Below are 21,582 nucleotides of genomic sequence, written 5' to 3'. Positions count from 1 at the left end.
ATTTTATTCTTATTTATTTAGTTCTTGAGACAGATTCTCTTGAAGTATCTACTATGTTGCATGCATGCCATATCCTGTGACCAGCCTTTATATATTTAGGTATGTTCTAGAAAATGTGTGCTTCCATGTGTCCACAGACAAATTTGGCAGCATTCATAGTGACATTAATTTGTAAGAGACTCCCAAGTATGTGTATGTGTTTATGTATGTGAGGGCTGTATTAGTATTATATTCACCCAGTGGAGTATTTAAATGTCTTTCCAGTTATGTAAAATAGCATGAGTGTCTCACAACATCACATTCATTGAAAGAAGATAGACACAAGAATATTTGTCACGGTGGCATTTATAATTCCCCTGAACAAAATTAAATGTTAGTGTTATCAGAGATAACAGGAGGGTTTTTAAAAATAATATTTTTATTTATTTATTTGACAGAGAAATAGGGGGAGAGAAAATGGGTATGCCAGGGCGTCCAGCCACTGCAAACGGACTCCAGACTTGTGCATCCCTTGTGCATCTGACTAACGTGGGTCCTGGGGAATCAAACCTGGGTCCTTTGGCTTTGCAGGCAAATGCCTTAACCACTAAGCCATCCCTCCAGCCCAGGAGGGTTTTTCTTTTTTTAATGTAATGGCTAAGATCTAGAAATAATCCAGATGTCTACCAATAGGAAATGGTTGAGTAAATTTTTATATATTCATGTACTGCAGTGAAATATTAATAGAAAATGAACTCAGTATGGATGGATTTTATAAACACAGTTGATGCCACACCAAAAAATAATATATGATTGTATTTACATAAATTTTAAACACAAGCAAAAAAAAAATCCCTGCCTAAACAGTAATGTTATCATCAGAATATTGGGTATCGTTAAGTAAAGAGAAGGCATAGTGGGGTGTCTGGGTGATGGATATCGTAGGTAATCCCTTGAGCTACATATCCATGTTTAGTGTCTGTCTTTCTCTCTTCCCTCCTTTTTTTTTTTTTTGGTTTTTCGAGGTAAGGTTTCACTCTAGCCCAGGCTGACCTGGAATTCACTATGGAGTCTCAGGGTGGCCTCGAACTCACAGCGATCCTCCTACCTCTGCCTCCCAAGTGCTGGGATTAAAGGCGTGCGCCACCACGCCTGGCTTTCTCCCCTCCTTTTGTCCCTCCCGCATTTTTTGGAAAGCAGAGTTGCACTTCAGCCCAGGCTGACCTGGAACTCACTGTACGCCCCAGGCTGGCATTGAACTCATGGCAATCCTTTAGCCTCTGCTAGAACTGAAGGCATGTACCACCATATCTGACTTCTTTGTATGTTTTATCTCATGGTTTTCTAAGGTTTAGCAAAGCAAGAGAGAACCCACTCAGATTTCTGCTGCTGGGGTTCACGCCCCAGGTCTGCTGCTTCGCTGCTGAGAGGCTTTGGGCCCATTGCTCATGCTCCTCGGCTTCAGTATCCTGTCTCCCAAGTGAAGATTGTAGTCAGACTCGGTGTGAAGAATGAACAGATCTGGGGTCTCTGCCAGGGTACAGAGCACCCACAGAGCTGGCACTCAGTGAGTGTGGGCCAACCCTGCTACTGGGTTTATTGTTGGCATCACTGCCAAATTATTTGTTCAGGAGAATTGTAAACTCCTCTTGAAATTTCATTCAGTCTATATATCTACCATGCTCTTCATGTAGACAAGGCTTTGCTTAGGTCTCAGAAAAGTTATTTTCTTAAATTCCCTGCCCTGCCTGTTACTTCATAAAGGAATTGTTAGAGGTATGTATGTGTGTACATGCACACACACACATGCATGTGGAGGACAGAGTACAACCTCAAGTGTCATCCTCAGGAATGTCACCTACCTCCTTTGAGACAAAGCCTCTCATGGGCTTGGAATTGGCCAAGTAAGCTAGACTAGCTGGCCAGGCAGCCCTGGGGTTCTGCCTCTCCCCATCTCTTCAGAGCTGGATTATAGGCGCACGGCACACACCTTGCTATTTTTCACATGGGTACTGGGGATCAAACTCAGGTCTTCATGCTTACAAGGCAAGAACTTTACATGAATCATGAAGGGTTTTTTTTTGTTTTTGTTTTTTTTGCTTTTTTGTAATCATTAAGTTTTAAATGAAAGTATTTATTCATTTATATTTTATTTATCTGAGAGAGATAGAAAGAGGAAGATACAGAGAGAATGGGCACGCCAGGGCCTTCAGCTGCTGCAAACAAACTCTAGACACATGTGCCACCTTGTACATCTGGCTTACATGGATCCTAGGGAATCAAACCTGAGTCCTTTGGTTTTGCAGGCAAGCAACTTAACATCTAAGTCATCTCTCCAGCCCTAATGAAAGTATTTAAATAGAATAGTCTTTGCCTTATGTTCTATAATGGGTCCTTTATGTCGGGTAACCACTCCTATTTGATATGATTTGTTTCTTCCAGACTTGGCTGTGTTACATGGATTGATACTTTGTTTGGTTTGAGACATGGTCCTGCTATGCAGCCCAAGAATGGCCTTGACTTATTTTTAGTCTTGTTTTGGCCTCCAGATTACTGGATGAATCCTGCAAAGCCTCCCCCCCAGCACCACTTCCCTCATTTTACTAAGATAAGAGCATAAAAAAAGAGGTCTGTGAATCAGTCCCACACCACCTTAATTTCTTTTTTACAGTGTATATGTACTTTTTGTGTGAATTTGTGTGCATGCATGTTTTAAAGTATATTGGCAAATGCTCACATACATGTGTGTGAATGCATTCATTCATGTGGAGGCCAGAGGCCAATGCAAGGCATTTTCTTTAGTTGCTGTCCAAGTTATTTGTTAAGACAGGGTCTTTCATTGAACCTGGTACTTACTGATGTGGCCAGTCTTGCTAGCCAGCTTGCCTCGGAGATCCTCCTGTCTCCACCTCCTGGAACTTGAAATTATAGTTGTGTACCACCACGCCCAGCATTTACATGGGTTCTAGTGTTCTGAACTCAGGTCCTCACACTTGCATGTCTGAGCCATTTTCCCAGCCCTGAGTTAAGGAAAAAAAAAAAGCTTATTTGTGTATTTGTGCACCATGGTGCACAGGTCGAGTTCAGAGAACCTTGTTTTAAGCAAGGTCTCTTGCTGCAAACGAATGCCAGTGGGTGCTGGGGAGGATCAAACTCTAATCATGAGGCTTTGCAAGTATGCACAGTTAACCACAAAGCCACTTGCTGAACCCCGCCTTAGTCCCATTTAAAAAATAGATAATTTATGTGAGAGATCGAGAGGGAAAGAGGTTGAGAGAGAAAATGCCAGGGCCTTCACCTGCTGCAAACGAACTCCAAATGTATGTGCCACCTTGTGCATTTGGCTTACCTGAGTCCTGGGGAATCAAACCAGGGTTCTTTGGCTTTGCAGGCAAATGACTTAACCACTAAGCCATCTTCTCTAGCCCTAGTCCCAATTTTTTTAACCTACTATTCCAGGCTAGGAAAGTTGTCGGGTTTTATTTGGTAACTGGCCACTTTCTCCTCAACTAATGTTTTTCATTAATGGTCTTGGGTTTGTTTTTTTTTTTAAATTTTTTATTTATTTATTTGAGAGCGACAGACACAGAGAGAAAGACAGATAGAGGGAGAGAGAGAGAATGGGCGCGCCAGGGCTTCCAGCCTCTGCAAACGAACTCCAGACGCGTGCGCCCCCTTGTGCATCTGGCTAACGTGGGACCTGGGGAACTGAGCCTCGAACCGGGGTCCGTAGGCTTCACAGGCAAGCGCTTAACCGCTAAGCCATCTCTCCAGCCCGGTCTTGGGTTTTTAAGAAGCCATTTCCTACAATTAACTACCTTTGCTTACTTCTCAGTCATTCTTGCCCTGGTCTTCTCTCTTGCATTATTATAACTTGTAGGAAAGAGTTAAAATAAAAAGCCATACAGTATGCATTCTTCTCCTAGTGTGACCCATTAGTTATGCCTCTTTCTTTAACCACTAAGAATTATATGGACTGTTGACTAGAAAGGGGAGAAGTGGTGATGCTGCTGCTGCTGCTGCTGCTCCTCATTCTTCTTACACATTTTTCTTCCTCTCCTCCTCTTCCTCCTTCTCCTTTTTAAAATATTTTATTTTTATTTATTTATTTGAGAGAGTGAGAGAGAAAGGGAATGGGCACACCAGGGCCTCTAGCCACCGCAAATGAACTCCAAACGCATGTGCCACGTTATGCATCTGGTTAATGTGGGTCCTGGGGAATCAAACCTGGGTCCCTTGGCTTTGCAGGCAAACGCCTTAACCACTAAGCCAGTTCTCCGGCCCTCCTTCTCCTTCTTGTTCTTTTTTTTTAATTTTGAGGTAGGGTCCCACTCACTCTAGCCCAGACTGACCTGTAATTCACTATGTATTCTCAGGGTGGCCTCGAACTCACTGTGATACTCCTACCTCTGCCTCACAGGTGCTGGGGTTAAAGGCATGTGCCATTACACCCGGCTTGGTTCTTCTTTACATTACGTTAGGGATGAGTGATTTTAGTCTTTGAATTTACACAGCAGTTTTCTGTTTTGTTTTAACATCAGAGTTGGCTTTTGTACTATATCAAACTCATTGGAGTATTTGTAAGAAGGATGGCTTTTCTGTGTGATGAATTGTATTACTGCAAAAGCACATTTCAAATCATTGTGGCTTCGTGGAATTTTTAACATAGCACTTAATTTATTTGCTAAAATGTCTTAAGACTTTTGCATATATAAGTACAAGAAAGATTGGTCTGCAGTTTTCCGTTATATGTTTTAGGTTTAGCATTAAAACATTCTAACTATTTAAAGGGAATCTGGAAAATTCCTGTATGGTATAATGCCTCTCCAAATAAAATTTGTGAGAAATACACTTGTAAAATGCCATTTTCTGATGCAAACTGTTGCAGTTAGGTTCACATTGCCGGCAGAAATCACACGACTAAGAACAGCTTGTGGAAAAATAGTTTCTTTTGGCTTACAGACTTGAGGGGGAGCTTCATGATGGCCAGGGAAAATGATGGCATGAGCGGAGGGTGGACATCACTTCCTCACCAATAATCAGGTGGACAACAGCAATAGGAGATTGTGCCAAACACTGGCAAGGGGAAACTGGCCATAATACTCATAAGCTTGCCCCAACAATACACTGTCTCCAAGAAGTATTAATTCCCAAATCTCTATCAGCTGACAACCTAGCATTCAGAATACCTAAGTTTATGGGGGACACCTGAATCAAATTACCACATACCACCCCTAGCCCCTATAAACTGATAACCATCTATGATATAAAATGCAATGCATTCAGTCCAACTTTAAAAGTCCCCATAGTTTATATAAATCCTAGTGATTTTTCAAACATTCCCATAGTCTGAGATCTTTTAACTGAGCCATAATACCAAAAAATCCTCTAAGACCCCATTAATGGCACAGAATAAACACACTGCAAAAGATAGCATTGGGTATAGCAAGAAATATTCAGCCGATACAAGATTTAAAACAACCAGTGCAAACATCAAACTTTGTATGTAGTTCTAAGTCCAACAACTCTAGGCAGTGACAAGTCTCCAAGTCTGATAATTTTAATCAGCAACAAGTCTCTGGAGTTCCAATTCTGCCCCTTCAGCTAGGCTACTCACAGTCCTGGAAAACTTCATCTGGGGCTGGCAGCTCTCCTTAGTAATGTCTAGTCCTGGCATCTCTACTGGGTCTCCACTGCAACTCATGGTCCATCCTCATGGCTCCATTGGGTCTCCATGCAGGCATCCAGCAAACCTGCTTCACCCTGCTCATGACCATTTCCAAAACACAAGACCATGTTGCAAAATCAATGACCCTGTTTTTCCTGCATTTCTTATACTCCATAAGATGAGGTGGGGTGCCAATTTGTTAATCCAAGGGGGACTAAAGCAGACTTTGAAGAACAGGACACTCCTTCAGCATTGAGGCCCCTTTAACAGACTGCATCCTTCCTGTTGTCCCAATGCAGGTCAGCTGGCCCAGTCTCAAAGGTTGTAATCTCTCATGAAATTGCAGCTGAGTGGGCAGAAGTTTCAGCCCAAAGATTTCCTTCCTGTGCCGTATCCCTCTGCTCAGACCAGTCCATTTCTTTTTCTTTTTTTTGGTTTTTTTGAGGCAGGGTCTCACTCTAGCTCAGGCTGATCTGGAATTCACTCTGCATTCTCAGGGTGGCCTCGAACTCATGGTGATCCTCCTACCTCTGCCTCCCGAGTGCTAGGATTAAAGGTGGGTGTCACCATGCCCAGTCCAGACCAGTCCATTTCTACTCAATTCAACCTTGCACAGATTCTCAGGATGGGCATAACAGCAAGCCTCTCACACAAACTGCTGGCCCAGTCCAAGAAAGCTCTTTTTTACCCTCATAAGCCAAATTCACACTACTTAGTTCTTATTGCATTCAGGTGTTTCAGCTCTGACAAGAAGAGTCCATTAAATTGTACTTATAGCACTGCAAGGCATTTGTTAGGCCAAGGTTTCAAATTCTTTCACATTCCTCTCAAAAATCAACTCCAGGCTGGACATAGTGGCGCCCACCTTTAATCCCAGCACTTGGGAGGCAGACATAGGAGGATCTCTGTGAGTTCGAGGCCACCCTGAGACTACAGAGTGAATTCCAGGTCAGCCTGGGCTAGAGTGAGACCCTACCTTGGGGAAAAAAACATAACACAACACAACACTCCAATAGCCGCACAGTCAATTGTCTAGCAGCAAATGACGCCACTCCTCGGTACCACTTTACTGTTGCAGTCAGGTTTACATTGCTGGCAGAAATCACCCAACCAAGACCAGCTTGTGGGAAAAAAAGGTTTATTTTGACTTACAGACTTGAGAGGAAACTCCATGATGGCAGGGGAAAACAATGAGCAGAGGTGGACATCACCTCTCAGGTAGACAACAGCAATAGGAGAGTGTGACAAACACTAGTAAGGGGAAACTGCCTATGATACCCATAAGCCCGCCCCCCAAAACACATTCCCTCCAAGAAGCATTAATTCCCAAATCTTCATCAGCTGGCAACATAGCATTCATAACACCTGTTTTTTTTTTTTTTTTTGACATAACACTTATGTTTATGGGGAACACCTGAATCAAAGCACCACAAATATCCTTCCATTAAACATCTCAGGGGTGACACTTGCAGTGATGTAACACTTATGGATGGAGGCAGGAGAATGAAGACACACACACGCACCTACCTCCCTAGTCTTTCTTTACTAATAAGGACAGTTTCTAGCATATAGTTAGGTTATTGGACACTTGGTTTTTCTCAGTTGTTTTGAGCCTTGTCCCCTAAGGCACCTGAGAACTTGGCTGCCTGTCACCTTTGCCGCCAGCACGTTACATAGGTCTTGTCTCCACTCAAGGAGAAAGTCTTCTGTTATACATTAATATGTCAGTAATGGTCTTCTGAGATTTTTCATTGCATCTTTGATTCTTTTTTTCTTGTTTTGTTTTTCGAGGTAGCCTTGCTCTAGCCCAGGCTGATCTAGAATTCACTATGTAGTCTCAGAGTGGCCTTGAACTAATGGCAATCCTCCTACCTCAGCCTCCCCAGTGCTGGGATTAAAGATGTGCCCAACCATGCCCAGCCTTTTAAATTTTATATATTGATTTATTTGAGCCAGGGGGAGGGAGAGGTACATGCGCAGATAGAGAGAATGGGCATGCCAGGACCTATAGCCATTGTTAACAAACTCCAGACATGTGTGGGTACTGGGAAATTGAACCTGTCCTTTGGCTTTGCAGACAAGTTTCTTAACTGCTAAGCCTTATCTCCAGGCCCCCCCCCCCCTTTAATGACAGTGTCTCATGCATTCTAAAATTACCTGGCATGTGCTATATAACTGAGGATAATCAATAACCAGCCTGATCTTCCTGCCTCCACCTCCCATGTTTTGGGGTTACAAACCTGCACCATCATGCCCTGTTTTTGTGGTGCTGGAGATTGAGCCCGGGGCCTCATGCATCATAGGCAAGCACACTGGCACTGAGCTAAATCCCTGTGTCTGTGTCTTTCAATCTTGAATCATTTATTTTGGGTATGGATTGGAGCTGCAAAGTCACAGGCTGTAAGCTCTTCATCGACTTTAATGACTGTTGTCTTATTGCTTCTTGGGACTTCTTAGGGTTCTGTGGTAAACAAATGGCAACCATCCATAAACCCCTCTTTCTTGGCAGCACCAAATGCCAAGAGATTATTAAATAATGAGAAAGCAGGGAAGAAGACAAGAGTGACAATTCCTGTCACTGACAATTTGATCATATCTGAATACATAAAGGTATTTTGAATTAATTTTTCATAAACTGAAGTAGTCTTGTCCACTTGCTATTTCATCCTAAACCTAATTCAGTGTGCTATGTTGAGAAATCCTTGGATATCTCACAGACTGTTAGATACTGTGAGAGACAGCAAAGGCATCTCTTTGATGTTTGCTTCCTCCTGAAGACACATAGGAACCTTTTCTCATTGATGGCACTGTTTTCCTCTGTCCCCAAAATACAACCTCCATTTGTAGATGTCCACAGTGGGTTGACCTGTATTCTCCATGGATAGAAAACACTGAAAATGGGCTGGAGAGATGGCTTAGTGGTTAAGCGCTTGACTGTGAAGCCTAAGGACCCCGGTTCGAGGCTTGGTTCCCCAGGTCCCACGTTAGCCAGATGCACAAGGGGGACGCGCGCGTCTGGAGTTTGTTTGCAGAGGCTGGAGGCCCTGGCGCGCCCATTCTCTCTCTCTCCCTCTATCTGTCTTTCTCTCTGTGTCTGTCGCTCTCAAATAAATAAATTTAAAAAATTTAAAAAAATTTAAAAATATCATTTATTTATAAAAAAAAAGAAAAAAAAAAAGAAAACACTGAAAATGCTTTTCAGTGAAAACATGACTCCCACCAAGACTAAACCAAAGTGATGTTTCCTATTTCAGCAACAGCGGACTGTCTACAGACTGACGCTTGTGAAGAGTTGGAATGTGGATGAACTCCAAGCCTATGCAGAGCTTGTGTCCTTGGGGAACCCTGACTTTATCGAGGTGAAGGTAGGTGCCATGAGCTGGTGAAAAGTTTTGAGAACTCCGAGGGAGGCCCCTGGGATTGTGTTCACTTTCTCAGCAGTGTCGAGTGATAGGCTGGCTGTGTCACGGACACTCGGGGCAGCAGCATTAAAGCAGTCTCTATCCTGCGGAGGGGTTGGGAGATAGCTCAGTGGGTAAGTGCTTCCCTTGAAAGCATGAACACCCGAGTTTGATCCCCAGAACCCACGTGACTGTAATCTCAGCACTTCGGAGGAGGAGATGGGAACAACCCTGAGGCTTACTGACAAGCCAGTCTAACATACTTGGTGAGCTTCAGTCCAGTGAGACCCTATCTCAAACCAGGTGGATGGTTCCTGAGGAACACCAAGGTTGTCATCTGACTCTGATACACACACACACACTCACACACACACACTTCTGTGGTAGTGGGAGATAGCATACCATGAGCTGTCTCATTTAACCGAGAAGCAGTGGTTGTAGTGAGTAGCTGATTGGCTTTAAAAAATTTATTTGCAAGGAAAGAGAGAATGATATATAGAGAAGGCACATCAGGGCCTCTTGCTACTGCAGATGCATGTGCCACGTGGGCATTGGGAATCAGACCAGCAGGCTTTGCAAGCAAGCTCCTTTAACTGCTGAGCCATTTCCTCAATCCTTTATTTGCCTTTTTTTTTTTTTTTTTTTTTGAGGTAGGGTTTCACCCTAGCTCAGGCTGACCTGGAACTCACTATGTAGTCTCAGGGTGGCCTTGAACTCACAGCGATCTTCCCACTTCTGCTGGGATTAAAGGCATGCGCCACCATACCTGGCTTTATTTGTGTTTTTTTTTTTCTTTCTTTTATTGAGTTTTCACTCAGAACTCAAGCCAAATGCATGTCTTATGGGGAACTCTGGTACCTCCAGTCTTCTAGAGCAGTAAGCAGACACTCTTAGTACCATCCACGAAGTATCCATTGTCTGGACAGTCTCTTCAAGCACCGCAATCTCCAGCGTGGTGACTTTCTCAGTGAGGACAGCTGTGGTCCCTTTCTCACACCTGTAATGGCCACACCTGGCCCCCTTCTTGTTTGGCACTGAGTACGGGTGAAGAAAGCCCAGCTTGCTCTTGCTGATGACACACAAATCAATGTTGCTTCCAGACCCCAGGTCATACAAGATGCCAGCTGAGATGGCTTCGCTCACCAGCTGCTTAGCGTCTTCCTCCTCCATATCTGGCCTGAACTTATCTTCAAACATAGTCATAGCTGCCAAGGAACCAGAACCCATGGTGACATAAGGCAACTTAGCAGTTGATCCGTGAGAATAGATGCTGTAGAGATGAGGTCCAGTAACATCTACTCCCCCTAAAACTAGGGCTGCACCAATGCAGCCTTGATACCTGAAAAGCATCTGCTTCAACATCAATTGGCTGTCACAACTCTGGGAAGGCGGCCAGTGGAGAGGGAATGGAGCTTCAAGTTGGAAGAAATGAGCTGGGTTGTCATGTCTGTGTCTGCAGCTGTCCCAGCACCACAACAATAAATATTAGGGGATATGAAGTGAATATTTGAACAGTTCTTGTCAGCCACAACCATCCCTTCAGTTGCTCTTGTATCTGCTCCAAGAACTATGACATCCTTATACACCGCCCCCGCGATGGTCGTGACTGTTTTCCTGGCTTTTGGAAGCATCAGCCCCTTTGCAAAATCAGCTTCCAAGACAGCATTCCTGCAGCAGTTATCAAAAGAAAAGCCTCCAACTGGTGCCTCAAACACAGACCTTTATTTGCTTTTTGATAAACTTTGTAGGTAGTCTCATGCACCCCCAGCCATGCATCACTCACTTGCGACAGTTGCCAACTTGGAACTGGTCTGGCTTCAATTAAACTGCTGCTCATTTTCTGTGTTCTCACCCAGATTGTTTTGATGTAGTTCTCAGTGTTTTGTTATTTACTCACAGCTGTGAATTCCTAAAAGATATGTATTTTATTTATTCTTTTATTTTGAAGCAGGGTCTCACTCCATCCCAACCTGACTTGGAACTAACTCTGTAAGCCCCAGGCTGGCCTTGAACTCAGTAGTCTCCTAGTGCTGGGACTAAAGGCATATGCTACCATACCTGGCCTTATTTGTTTATTTAGGTTTTGTGAGATAGGATCTCACTCTGTAGCCTGAAACTTTTAGTAATCTTTCTGCTCAGCCTCTGGGGAACTAGGATTAACCAGTGCAAGTCACACACCCCATTTAGTATGTTTTCTTTTTAAACACTTACTCTTTCAGAGTACAAAGCTCACACCTAGAACATCTCAATTATTGGAACACAGAGGTTTAAAATTTTACAGATATAAAAAAAATTATTGATTTTTTTTTTTAATGAAAAGCTTATACTCTTAGCCTCCCTCTCCCTTGCTCCAATTTTGCTGAGGGTCTTCTTCAGTGAGGTTGTTGGTATTCACTGTGGGAACTAAGAGTCCTCAATCTCTGCAGAGATTGGGGGAACATGGTGTCCCAGGCTATTCACACCTACCCTGAGGCTCACAATGTTCCCTGAGCCTTGGTGGGCAGGACAGAGATCTGATTTAGTGTTGCTTTCTCTGTAGCCCTGGATCTCTGTTTTGATGAGAGTTGAGTGACCACAGTGTTGCTATTTCCTCATGGTTTTTAGGCTAGCCATGAGAGCAGTATTTGTATGTCTGTTTCCTCTGTAATGCCTTCTGGGCCCAGGCAGGTGAGGTGGAAATGGCCCATCTCATGATAGACAGTCAGTGTGTGTGCTCTCTCTCTCTATTTTGAGTGAGAATAGATCTGCCAGGGCTTTCAGCCCACTGCAAACAAACTTCAGACGTGTGTGCCCTCTTGTGCACATGTGCGACATTGTGTGCTTGCACCACTGTGTTTCTGCCTGCATGGGACCTGGAGATTTGAACATGAGTTCACAGGCAAGTGCCTTAACTGCTAAGCCATCTCTCCAGTCCCAGCTCTTTCTTCTTGCTGAATTGATACATCCTTGTTTTCCCCAGGATTCTCAACCATCTGTCCTATATGAGCCAGGGCCTACCTGCCTGCCACTGTAGAGCCATTTTTTTTTAATTTTTAAATTTTATTTGCATACACAGAGAATGAATGAATGAATGAATGAGAATGAAAGTATCAGGGCCTCTTGCTACTCCCATTTTGTTCATCTGTTTTGTTTTCTTTTTTCCTGTATTTCTTTTTGGGGTAGAGTCTTACTCTAGCCCACGCTGACTTGGAACTCATGGTAGTCCCAGGCTGGCCTTGAACTTTGGGTGATCCTCCTACCTCTGCCTCCCAAGTGCTGAGATTAAAGGCATGTTTCACCATGCCCGGCTGCATCTGATTTATATTGAAAATTCTTATAAAAATGTGCCATCTTGCCAGATTTTAAGCGTTATGAATAATAAAATATAATGTGATAGCAATTTGTCTCATAGGACAAGAGACGCTATGATCAGCATATACTCATAGAAGAACTCAGGTAGGACTGTGACCTGAAGGGCCCTAAGTTAGCACCCTAGAGACCCCCTGCACAGTCATGTTTACTGGGACACTGTTTTCAGCAGCCAAGGTAAGGGCCCAGCCTAGATGTCCATCAGTAAGTAAATGAATTAATAAAAAGAATGCAACAAGTGTGATATACAGTGGAGAGTTTTAAATTTTGTAGATAAAAAGTATATATATATTTTATTGATGAGAGACAAGAGAATGAGTCTGGACATGTCAGGACCTTCTGCCACTGCAAACAAGGTCCAGACACATACACCACTTTGTTCATCTAGCTTTACATGGGTACTGAGGAATTGAACCTGGGCCATCAGTCTTTGTAAATAAGCACTTTTAAAAAATGAGCCATCTCCATAGCCCTGTTTTTGCTCTTTTGTGTTTCTGGAGATTGAACTCATATATATGAGGCAAACACTCTACCACTAAGCTACATCCTTAGCCTTTTTTACTTAAAAATAAATTTTTATTTATTTAGTTAGTTAGAGAATATGGGTATGTCAGGACCTCTTGCCACTGTAAATGAACTCCAGATGCCAGTTTGTACATCTGGCTTTATGTAGATGCTGGGTATTGGCCCTGGACTGGCAAGCTTTTAAGCAAATATCTTGAACCACTGAATCATCTCCTCTGCCCCTCTTTTACCTTTTCTTTTTTTTTTTTTTTTTTTTTTTGGTTTTTCGAGGTAGGGTCTCACTTTGACTCAGGCTGACCTGGAATTCACTACATAGTCTTAGGGTGGGCCTTGAACTCACGGCGATATTCCTACCTCTGCCTCCCGAGTGCTGGGATTAAAGGTGTGTGCCACCATGCCTGGCTAACTTTTTTTTTTTTTTTCCCCTAATAAACACCTTTAAAAAATTTTATTTCTGAAAGGGAAAAAAGATGGGTATGCCAGGGCCTTCAGTCATTACAAACAAACTCCAGACGCATGTGCCACCTTGTGCATCTGGCTAATATGGTACTGGGGAATTGAATTTGGGCCTTAGGCTTCAGAAGCAAGCACCTTAACTGGTAAGCCATCTTTCCAGCTCTTTTGTACTTTTTTTTTGTTGTTGTTTGGTTTTTTGAGGTGGGGTCTCACTGTACCCCAGGCTGACCTGGAATTCATTATGGAGTCTAAGGGTGCCCTTGAACTCATGGTGATCTTCCTACCTCTGCCTCCTGAGTGCTGGGATTAAAGGAGTGTGCCACTGCACCTGGCTGCTTTACTTTTTATTTTGAGACAGACTCTTGCTAATTTATCTAAACTAGTCTGGTCTCACTCTGTAGCCCATGCTGATCTCAAACTTGTCAGCTTCCCTAGGGCTGCGATTATACCACCACCTTCTAGCTACTGTAACTCAAAAGTTCAGTGGCAGAGTGCATGTTTGGGGTGTGAAAAAAAAAAAGAGAAGAAGAAAAGAAAGGGAGGAAGGGAGGGAAGAAAAAAGGAAGGAAGGGAAGAAGGGGGGAAGGAAACAATTGGTGAATAAGAAGGTCTGCCTTCCTATTTAGTGCCTTCCTGTTTAGTAGGATTAAAGCCATGAATGTCTGCCTAAAAGGCAGCTTCTTTGCTGTAGTTTATGACTTATAAACATTTATAAAGTGCAAGGGTTTTAAAAAATAGTAAGAGCTGGCTGGGTTTTGAGGTCATCCTGGGCTACAGAGTGACACTGGATCAAAAAGCCAGTGGAGGTACAGGAGATGAGAAGAGGGAGGAAGAGGACCAGGAGGAAGGATTCTCTTGATATCCTTTGCTAAGAAGCAGTATGGAAGGCTAAGATAACCTCACATGCCTCCAGTATCATTCAACAGCATTGAATCTATTAGGTAAGACACCTTTTTGAGGACAACTGATTTGTCAGGTCTGTAAGGAAACCCTTCAGGGGCTGAGGACAAGAGACAGTTCCAGCAGGGACTTGAACATAAAGGACAGAAGATGAGACCCTTCAACCAGCAGCACAGGGAAAACTAGGAGTTTACCACAGACGTAGACCAGCACTTACGAGGCTTGTTCCCTAAGCACTGCTACTCTTGGCAAAAAGGAACAGCCTCCCTTAGAACCTCAGCGCGAGTGTTCAGATTTAACCTTGCATCACAGTCATTTAAATGCCTCCAAGTTGTGAAATTGCTATTGTAAGCTAGTACCACGCCCAGGGCTCCTGTACCTGCACACCCCGTGCTTATCTCACTTGGAAGCAAGGGCCTTAACTATCGAGCCTTCTTTCCAGCCCTGCTTATTTCAGTTGGGTTGCTTATCTTAGGGCTTTAAAATAGAGCCATACATGAATGTGGGCGTGTCCCAAACACCATTCTGTACTATCAGTACATTACTAATGTCTTCTGGGTAAGTTTCCCACATCTTCTTGTGTTCCCTGGTCTGCTTCCTTTAGGCATTTAGTCTTCTTGCATTGACCAGCGTGGATTAAGGACATGTGTCTTCTTTTTTCTGCTGCCTTCATACCATTTTTTATTTTATTTTATTTTATTTTATTTTATTTTATTTTATTTTATTTTATTTATTTATTTTTTTAGGGGGAAAGGAGAGAATTGGTACACTAGGGCCTCCAGCCACTGCCATCAAACTCCAGACTCGTGTGCTACTTTGTGTGCATGCATAACTTTGTGCATGCATCACCCTGTGTGTTTGGCTTACATGGGATCTGGAGAGTCGAACATGGGTCCTTAGGCTTCACGGGCATGCACCTTAACTTCTAAGCTTTCTCTCCAGCCCTACTATTTTAAAAACTTTTTTTTGTATTTTATTTTTATTTATTTTGTGGGGGCATGAATGAGATTGGGTGCACAAGGGCCTGCAGCCACTGCAAACAAACTCCAAATGCATGAGCCACCTTGTGCGCCTGGCTTATGTGGGTACTGAGGGATTGAACCTGCGTCCTCTGTCTTTGTAGGCAAGCGCTTTAACCACTAAGCCATCTCTTCAGACTACCCTACTCTTTTTTACTTTATGAGCCTAAGGAGGCAAGAACAAGTTTGTTGATACACAGTAAATATATACTGATATAGCCTGGGTCAGGCAACATCCTCATTTAACATAAATTTTTTCAGAGCTAAAATTAGAATATTATAAATATTATTTTATTATCAAATGTTTATTTACTTTAGTATTTATTTATTTGGGTTTCAGTATGTGTGTTTTATGTGTGTGCAGCCATACACATACACATGTGGAGATCAGAGGACAACCTTTTCCATGTGTCCTCACTTTCCACTTTGTTTGTGGTGGATCTCTCACTATTCACTGCTGCATTTGCCAGACTAGCTGACCTGTGAGTTTATGGGGATTCTCCTGTCTCCACTTCCCATCCCACTGCAGACGTGCTGGGATTATAGACATTTTTGCTACAATGTCTGCTTTTTATGGATTCTGGGGATCTGAACTCAGGTACATACACTTAAATAGTAAGGGCTCTGAGCCCCACTAAACCATCACCCCCGTCTTGTTTAGTCTTTTGAGAAAGGATCTGGCTGTGTAGCACAGGGCATCCTGGAACTCTCTTCTTTCGCATCTACCTCCCCATTACTTGGATCATAGGTGTGTGCCTGGCTTAAAATAATCATTTAAGAGGTTTTTATTTGACAATTCAGTGGAATAATCTAAACCTGGGTTTAGTAAATGTTTAGATCAATTTCCATTAGGCACCTTTATTTAAAATCAATCAATAGAAGCTATTTTTTTATTGTACTGATTTCCTCTTTCATTGCCAGCCTTTTAAAGGATTTTCTTTTATATGCCCTGTAAATTATTATTTTAGCTTCATTAGTCTTGAATAGGCCTTCACTTGCCAGCCTGAGACTCAGCTTTCATTATTTGCTTATTTGTGAAAACCTGCTTTGTGCTTCAAATATCTGCTGCATTGAAAAGTTTAATAACACAATCCATCTGTAAGTGAAGTTCTTTCTTTGTGTACCCTGCCCAGTGTTGCACCTTGGGAACCGGAAGTGCTTGGTAATTTGTTGTTATTGAATGATTTTAAGACACTCTCTGTTAACACTTAAACTGCCTATGAAGCTCAATCCATTTTTGCACCTTGCAAAAAGACTGTCTTAGCCAGATGTGGTGGAGCACGCCTTTAATCCCAGCACTCAGGAGGCAGAGGTTGGAGGATCACCATGAGTTCAAGGCCACTCTGAGACTACATAGTGAATTGCAGGTCAGCGTGGGCCAGAGTGAGACCCTACCTCAAAAAAGCAAAATAAATAAATAAATAAATAAAATAAAAGTAAATAAATTAAAAAATATATAAATAAACAATATATTTAAGAAAACACAAGACAGTGTTGTGTAAGTGTTAAAGCATCCTAGATTGTCAGGAAACGATCAGAGGAGTCCCAGTGAGCTGTTGTGTTCATCCTGTTTGTACACCAAATCTCCCTCAGCATTTCATGATGCATTCTTGCTGAGTGATAAAATATCGAAATACTTTCTGAAGTTGTTATTAATGAATATAAAATCTTACCTGAACTCTCTGCTTCAGGGAACTTTAAAAATATTATTTATTTATTTGACAGAAAGGGAGAGAGGGGGAGAGAGAAAGAGAGAGAGAAAATGGGCATGTCAGGGCCTCCAGCCACTGCAAATGAACTCCAGATGCATGCGCCTCCTTGTGCATCTGGTTCATGTGGGTCCTGGGGCATTGAACCTGGGTCCTTTGGCTTTGCAAGCAAACACCTTCACCACTAAGCCATCCCTCCATCCCTCAGGGAACTTTTTAAATAATAAAAAGAAACTTTGTGAATTAGCTACTGTATGCACGATTGTGTGAGGCACTTATCATAAGCAGTATTTATTTATTTATTTATTTTTATTTTATTATTTTTGGGTTTTGGAGGTAGGGTCTCACTCTGGTCCAGACTGACCTGGAACTCACTATGGAGTCTCAGGGTGGCCTTGAACTCATGGCGATCCTCCTACCTTTGCCTCCCGAGTGCTGGGATTAAAGGCGTGCGCCACCACGCCTGGCTATAAGCAGTATTTAAATTGAAGTCAAATTATTTTTATATTTTTTAAAAAAATATTTATTTAAGAGACAGAAAGAGGCAGAGAGAGGAGTGGATAGGGCATGCCAGGGCCTCCTGCCACTGCAAATGAACTTTAGGAGCCTGTGTCACTTTGCGCATCTGGCTTCACATGGGTAATGGGGAATCAAACCCAGGCCATCAGGTTGTACAAGCCAGGATCTTTAACCTCTGAGCCATCTCTTCAGTCTCTACTTTTACATTTTATGACCTGTCCATAAATCATTGTCCTGATTGTTGATGTGTTTAGGTTGGTAGTGCAAGTTTTCAGCTGTATTTTCCTTGTGTATCTTGAGCTATGTTACTTGATTTTTAAAAAATTCATCTAAAGTCCTATGTAATGAATTCTGTATCTCACTGAGCAATGGAGACAACTGTTTTCCTATTTATGGTCATTATGCTGGGCTGTAGTAGTTAACATGCTACATGGAGATCTTTGTTCTGGAGACCAGGGATGGTTGTGACTGCTATCTGGAGTGGAGCACACAGCAGAGCTTATCCCTTGCGTTGACCAGGTCTCAGCTCTGCCATCTGCAGGTCAGGCCATTCTGTAGTGCTCCCTGGAGGATTTCTTTTCTTTTTAACGTAGTGCCATTATGCCTTCTCCAAGCTGTGTGCATGCAGTGTTTGTGTGTGTGTGTGTGTGTAAGTCTGTAAGTGGTGTGTATCTGCAGTATGTGTGTGAGAGAGAAAGAGAAACTCAGTGTGTGTACCTGCAGAGAGAGAGAAAGAGAGAGAGTGTGTGTGTGAGTGTATGTGAGAAAGGAAAACTCTGTAAGTGGTATGTACTATTTCAGTTGCTACCCATGTCTAGAATATTCAAGCTAGCTGACAAGAAACTGGTTTGGAGCTCAGCCCCCTGAGGTGGTGTTGCCTACATTCAGGATGGATCTTCTGTCATCAGTTAAAGTGTTCTAGGAACTACCTCACAGGCACACCTGGTGGTGTGTCTCACACAGATCCAGTCAAATTGACAATGCAGATGATCCCTCTCACACTGTGATCTTCAGAGAGGTCTGAAACTGTGACTGTGTGACATTCCCGCAGGGTGTAACCTACTGTGGAGAAAGTGCAGCCAGCAGTCTTACCATGGCCAACGTACCCTGGCATGAGGAAGTGGTGCGATTCGTCCGCGAACTGGTGACTCTGATCCCTGACTATGAAATTGCATGTGAACATGAGCATTCCAACTGTCTCCTGATAGCACACAGAAAGGTAAGGGAGTCCGTATGTGTGTCCTCTACCCCGTCGTTCCTGTTCCTGCCCTCTGCTTCCTCACTTCCCTCACGTCATTAGAGTGAGGGTCTGCTTGTCTGCTGCTTCTCCTGAAACAAACATTAGAAGGCTGGAAAGCAAAACAGAAAGGCCTCGTTTCTGTTGCGGGTTCATAAACTCTCTAAGGTGTGAAATTGCTTCTTTTTTTAGCTGTCATCTAGACATCCTGAAGTGCGTCTGGTTTATAATTTTAGAAAGCTGCTAAATGAGACTCTACACACCCTTGTTGTGACCTGTCGTCTTTTCCGGGGTGAGAGGGAGGAGTGCAGACTAGCCCCTTGGGGGTTCTGCGGTCAGTAGAAATATCGAGGTTTCCATCAAGTTGCTGTGAATGTTGGCACCTGGAGAGTTCTGGTTAGGATTTACATTCATGGTACTGTTTCTGCTTTAGCCCCTGACCTAGTGTCTTTTTAAGTACAAAGTGCCTAATAAAGGAAAGCTTGAGTTCTTGGTAGGTAGGCCTCTAAAATAATAATAATAAAACCCTGATTAGAATCCCAGTGAGTGGCGGTCACAGTGACATAGTGACGCAGATATTTAGAGATTTCACGGCTGTTCTAATTTCCTGTTCCGAGCTCCATTAAGGAAATCTTGTTTTAAAAATGGATCTAGGGACTGGAGATGTGGCACAGTAAAAAAGTTCTTCATGAGTATAGAGTTTAGATCTCTAGCACCCAGAATCTCAGTGGTCAGGAGGCAGAGACAGGGCATCTCCAGGGCAAGCTGGCTAGCTAGCCTAGCTGAACCAGTGAGCTCTGGGTCATCTGAGGCACACTGTCTCAGTAAGATGGAGAGCAGTGCAAGAAGACACCTGACATCTGCCTATGGCCTCTACATGCACACATACATGCACACTCACACACATGTGCCCTCTATGTGAGAACTTGGCTCAAAAAGAAAAAAATAAAGATAAAAGTAAATAAAAAGTGCCAGGCATAGTGGCACATGCCTTTAGTCCCAGTGCTAGGGAGGCAGATGTAGGAAGATTGCTATGAGTTAGGGGCTACTCTGAGACTATAGAGTGAGTTTTAGGTCAGCCTGGGCTATAGACCCTACCTCAAAAAGAAAAAAATTAAAAAGTAAAAAAATGACCCAGGTGTGATGGTACACATCTTTAATCCTAGCACTTGGGAGGCAGAGTAGGAGGATCACTGTGCATTCCAGGCCACTGTGAGAAACTACAGAGTGAATTTCACCTCAGCCTGGGCTAGAGTAAGATGCTACCTTGAGAAACCAAAAAAAAAAAAAGTAAAATTAAAAATTAGATGTAGGATTGAGAGTGTAGATTAGTGCTTGAGTTTATGGTATGAGGCCCTAGGTTCACTCCCCAGTACCAAGAAATAAAGTAAAATTAAAAATGGACATGGATAGAGCCGGGTGTGGTGACGCATGCCTTTAATCCCAGCACTTGGGAGGCAGAGGTAGGAGGATAGCAGTGAGTTCCAGGCCACCCTGAGACTACATAATGAATTCCAGGTCAGCCTGGGCTAGAGTGACACTCTACATTGAAAAACAAAACAAAACAAAGGACATGGATAAACCCTGAAAACATAATTTCTGGTGGACAATGCCAGACACAAAAGGCCGTTTACAATATGGGCCCACTTATAGGAAACATTTAGAACAGACAAATTCACAGAGGCAGGTGGTTGCTAGAGCTAGAGAGCTGGAGGATGAACAGACCAGTTAGGTTTAAGACTTCCTCCTGAGGTGATGAAAACACCCTGGAGTATGCAGTGTGGTGGGCGGAGTGAGCTTGTCAACTGCCTAGTCATATGACAAAGCCCTGACTGTGTGCAAAAGGCTTGTGTTTGTGTTTCTCGTAATAGAAACAGGCACCTTTGCTCATCTACAGGCTGCATGCAGGTCAGTCGGGGTCAGTCTGAACAGGAACACCTCACTGCCACCTTCTCATGACTACAGTGGCTAAGGATACATAATAGTGTGAGAATCACACAGTTATCACTTAACACAAGCACCAGATTCAAAGGCCCACTCTTTTGAGTGGGAGCTGCTTGCTGTGTGTGCACCTATGTGTAGAGGCCAGAGAACAACCACAGGTGTTCTTCAGGGACCACCCACCTGCTTTTGAGACAAAGTCTCTCATTGGTCTGGAATTCACCAAGTAGATTGGCTGGCTAGGGAGTTCCAGGGATCCTCCTGTCTCTTCCTCTTCAATGCTGGGATTACAGGCATGTGCCATCACACCTGACATTTTTACTAGCGTCCTGGGAATCACACTTAAGTCCTTGTGTTTGTGAGGCAAGTGTTTTATTTACTGGGCTCTCTCTCCAGCCCAGCGCTTGTGCTTTGATTTCACTTGGATTGTGTGTATTTGACCATTAGCCTGTTGGAAAGTTGACCGTTTAGAACGAACATGTCCTGGGAGCATCAAAGATCACAGAAATAAAGATGATCTGGTATTGGCTACAAAGAGAATTTCAGAATTAGTCTTAAGAAATAAAGGAAGAGAGCCTGAGATGGACCTTTGCTATTTTCCCTAATGTTTATTGAATGCCCTGTGTGTTGGCTACTGCCAAGCTTACAAAGAGATTAGAAGGAAATGGGCCCTGCCTTCGAGAAGACTCTCACTGAAAAGACAGGTGTCATTTTCGTTTTTTCTAGAATTCGCTATGTAGTCTCAGTATAGCTTCAGACTCACTGTGACCCTCCTACCTCTGCCCCTTGAGTGCCAGCTCTGTTGTCAGGGCTGTGAGGGAAGACTCCTGTGGAGCATAGAGCAGGACTGCATGGTTCCGCAAGCAGAGGCTTCACAGTG

The 21,582-nt window shown here is 43.2% G+C and overlaps 1 protein-coding gene and 1 pseudogene across 1 annotated transcript in view; one reads left to right on the top strand and one right to left on the bottom strand.

The window, feature by feature from the left end:
- The window catches only part of LOC101618217 (S-adenosyl-L-methionine-dependent tRNA 4-demethylwyosine synthase TYW1), a 156,685-nt gene that overhangs the window by 105,153 nt on the left and 29,950 nt on the right, over positions 1-21,582 (top strand). Inside the window, exons 14-15 of the mRNA XM_045144060.1 lie at positions 8,902-9,012; positions 18,576-18,743. Coding sequence (XP_044999995.1) covers positions 8,902-9,012; positions 18,576-18,743 — 279 coding nt within the window. The remainder of the gene's footprint in view (positions 1-8,901; positions 9,013-18,575; positions 18,744-21,582) is intronic.
- On the bottom strand, positions 9,859-14,850 carry LOC105944336 (annotated as a pseudogene).

Source organism: Jaculus jaculus, chromosome 2 (genome assembly GCF_020740685.1).
Source record: "Jaculus jaculus isolate mJacJac1 chromosome 2, mJacJac1.mat.Y.cur, whole genome shotgun sequence".
Taxonomy (NCBI): domain Eukaryota; kingdom Metazoa; phylum Chordata; class Mammalia; order Rodentia; family Dipodidae; genus Jaculus; species Jaculus jaculus.
The sequence above is the reverse complement of the archived record's forward strand: the minus strand, read 5'-3'. Positions and strand labels throughout refer to the sequence as shown.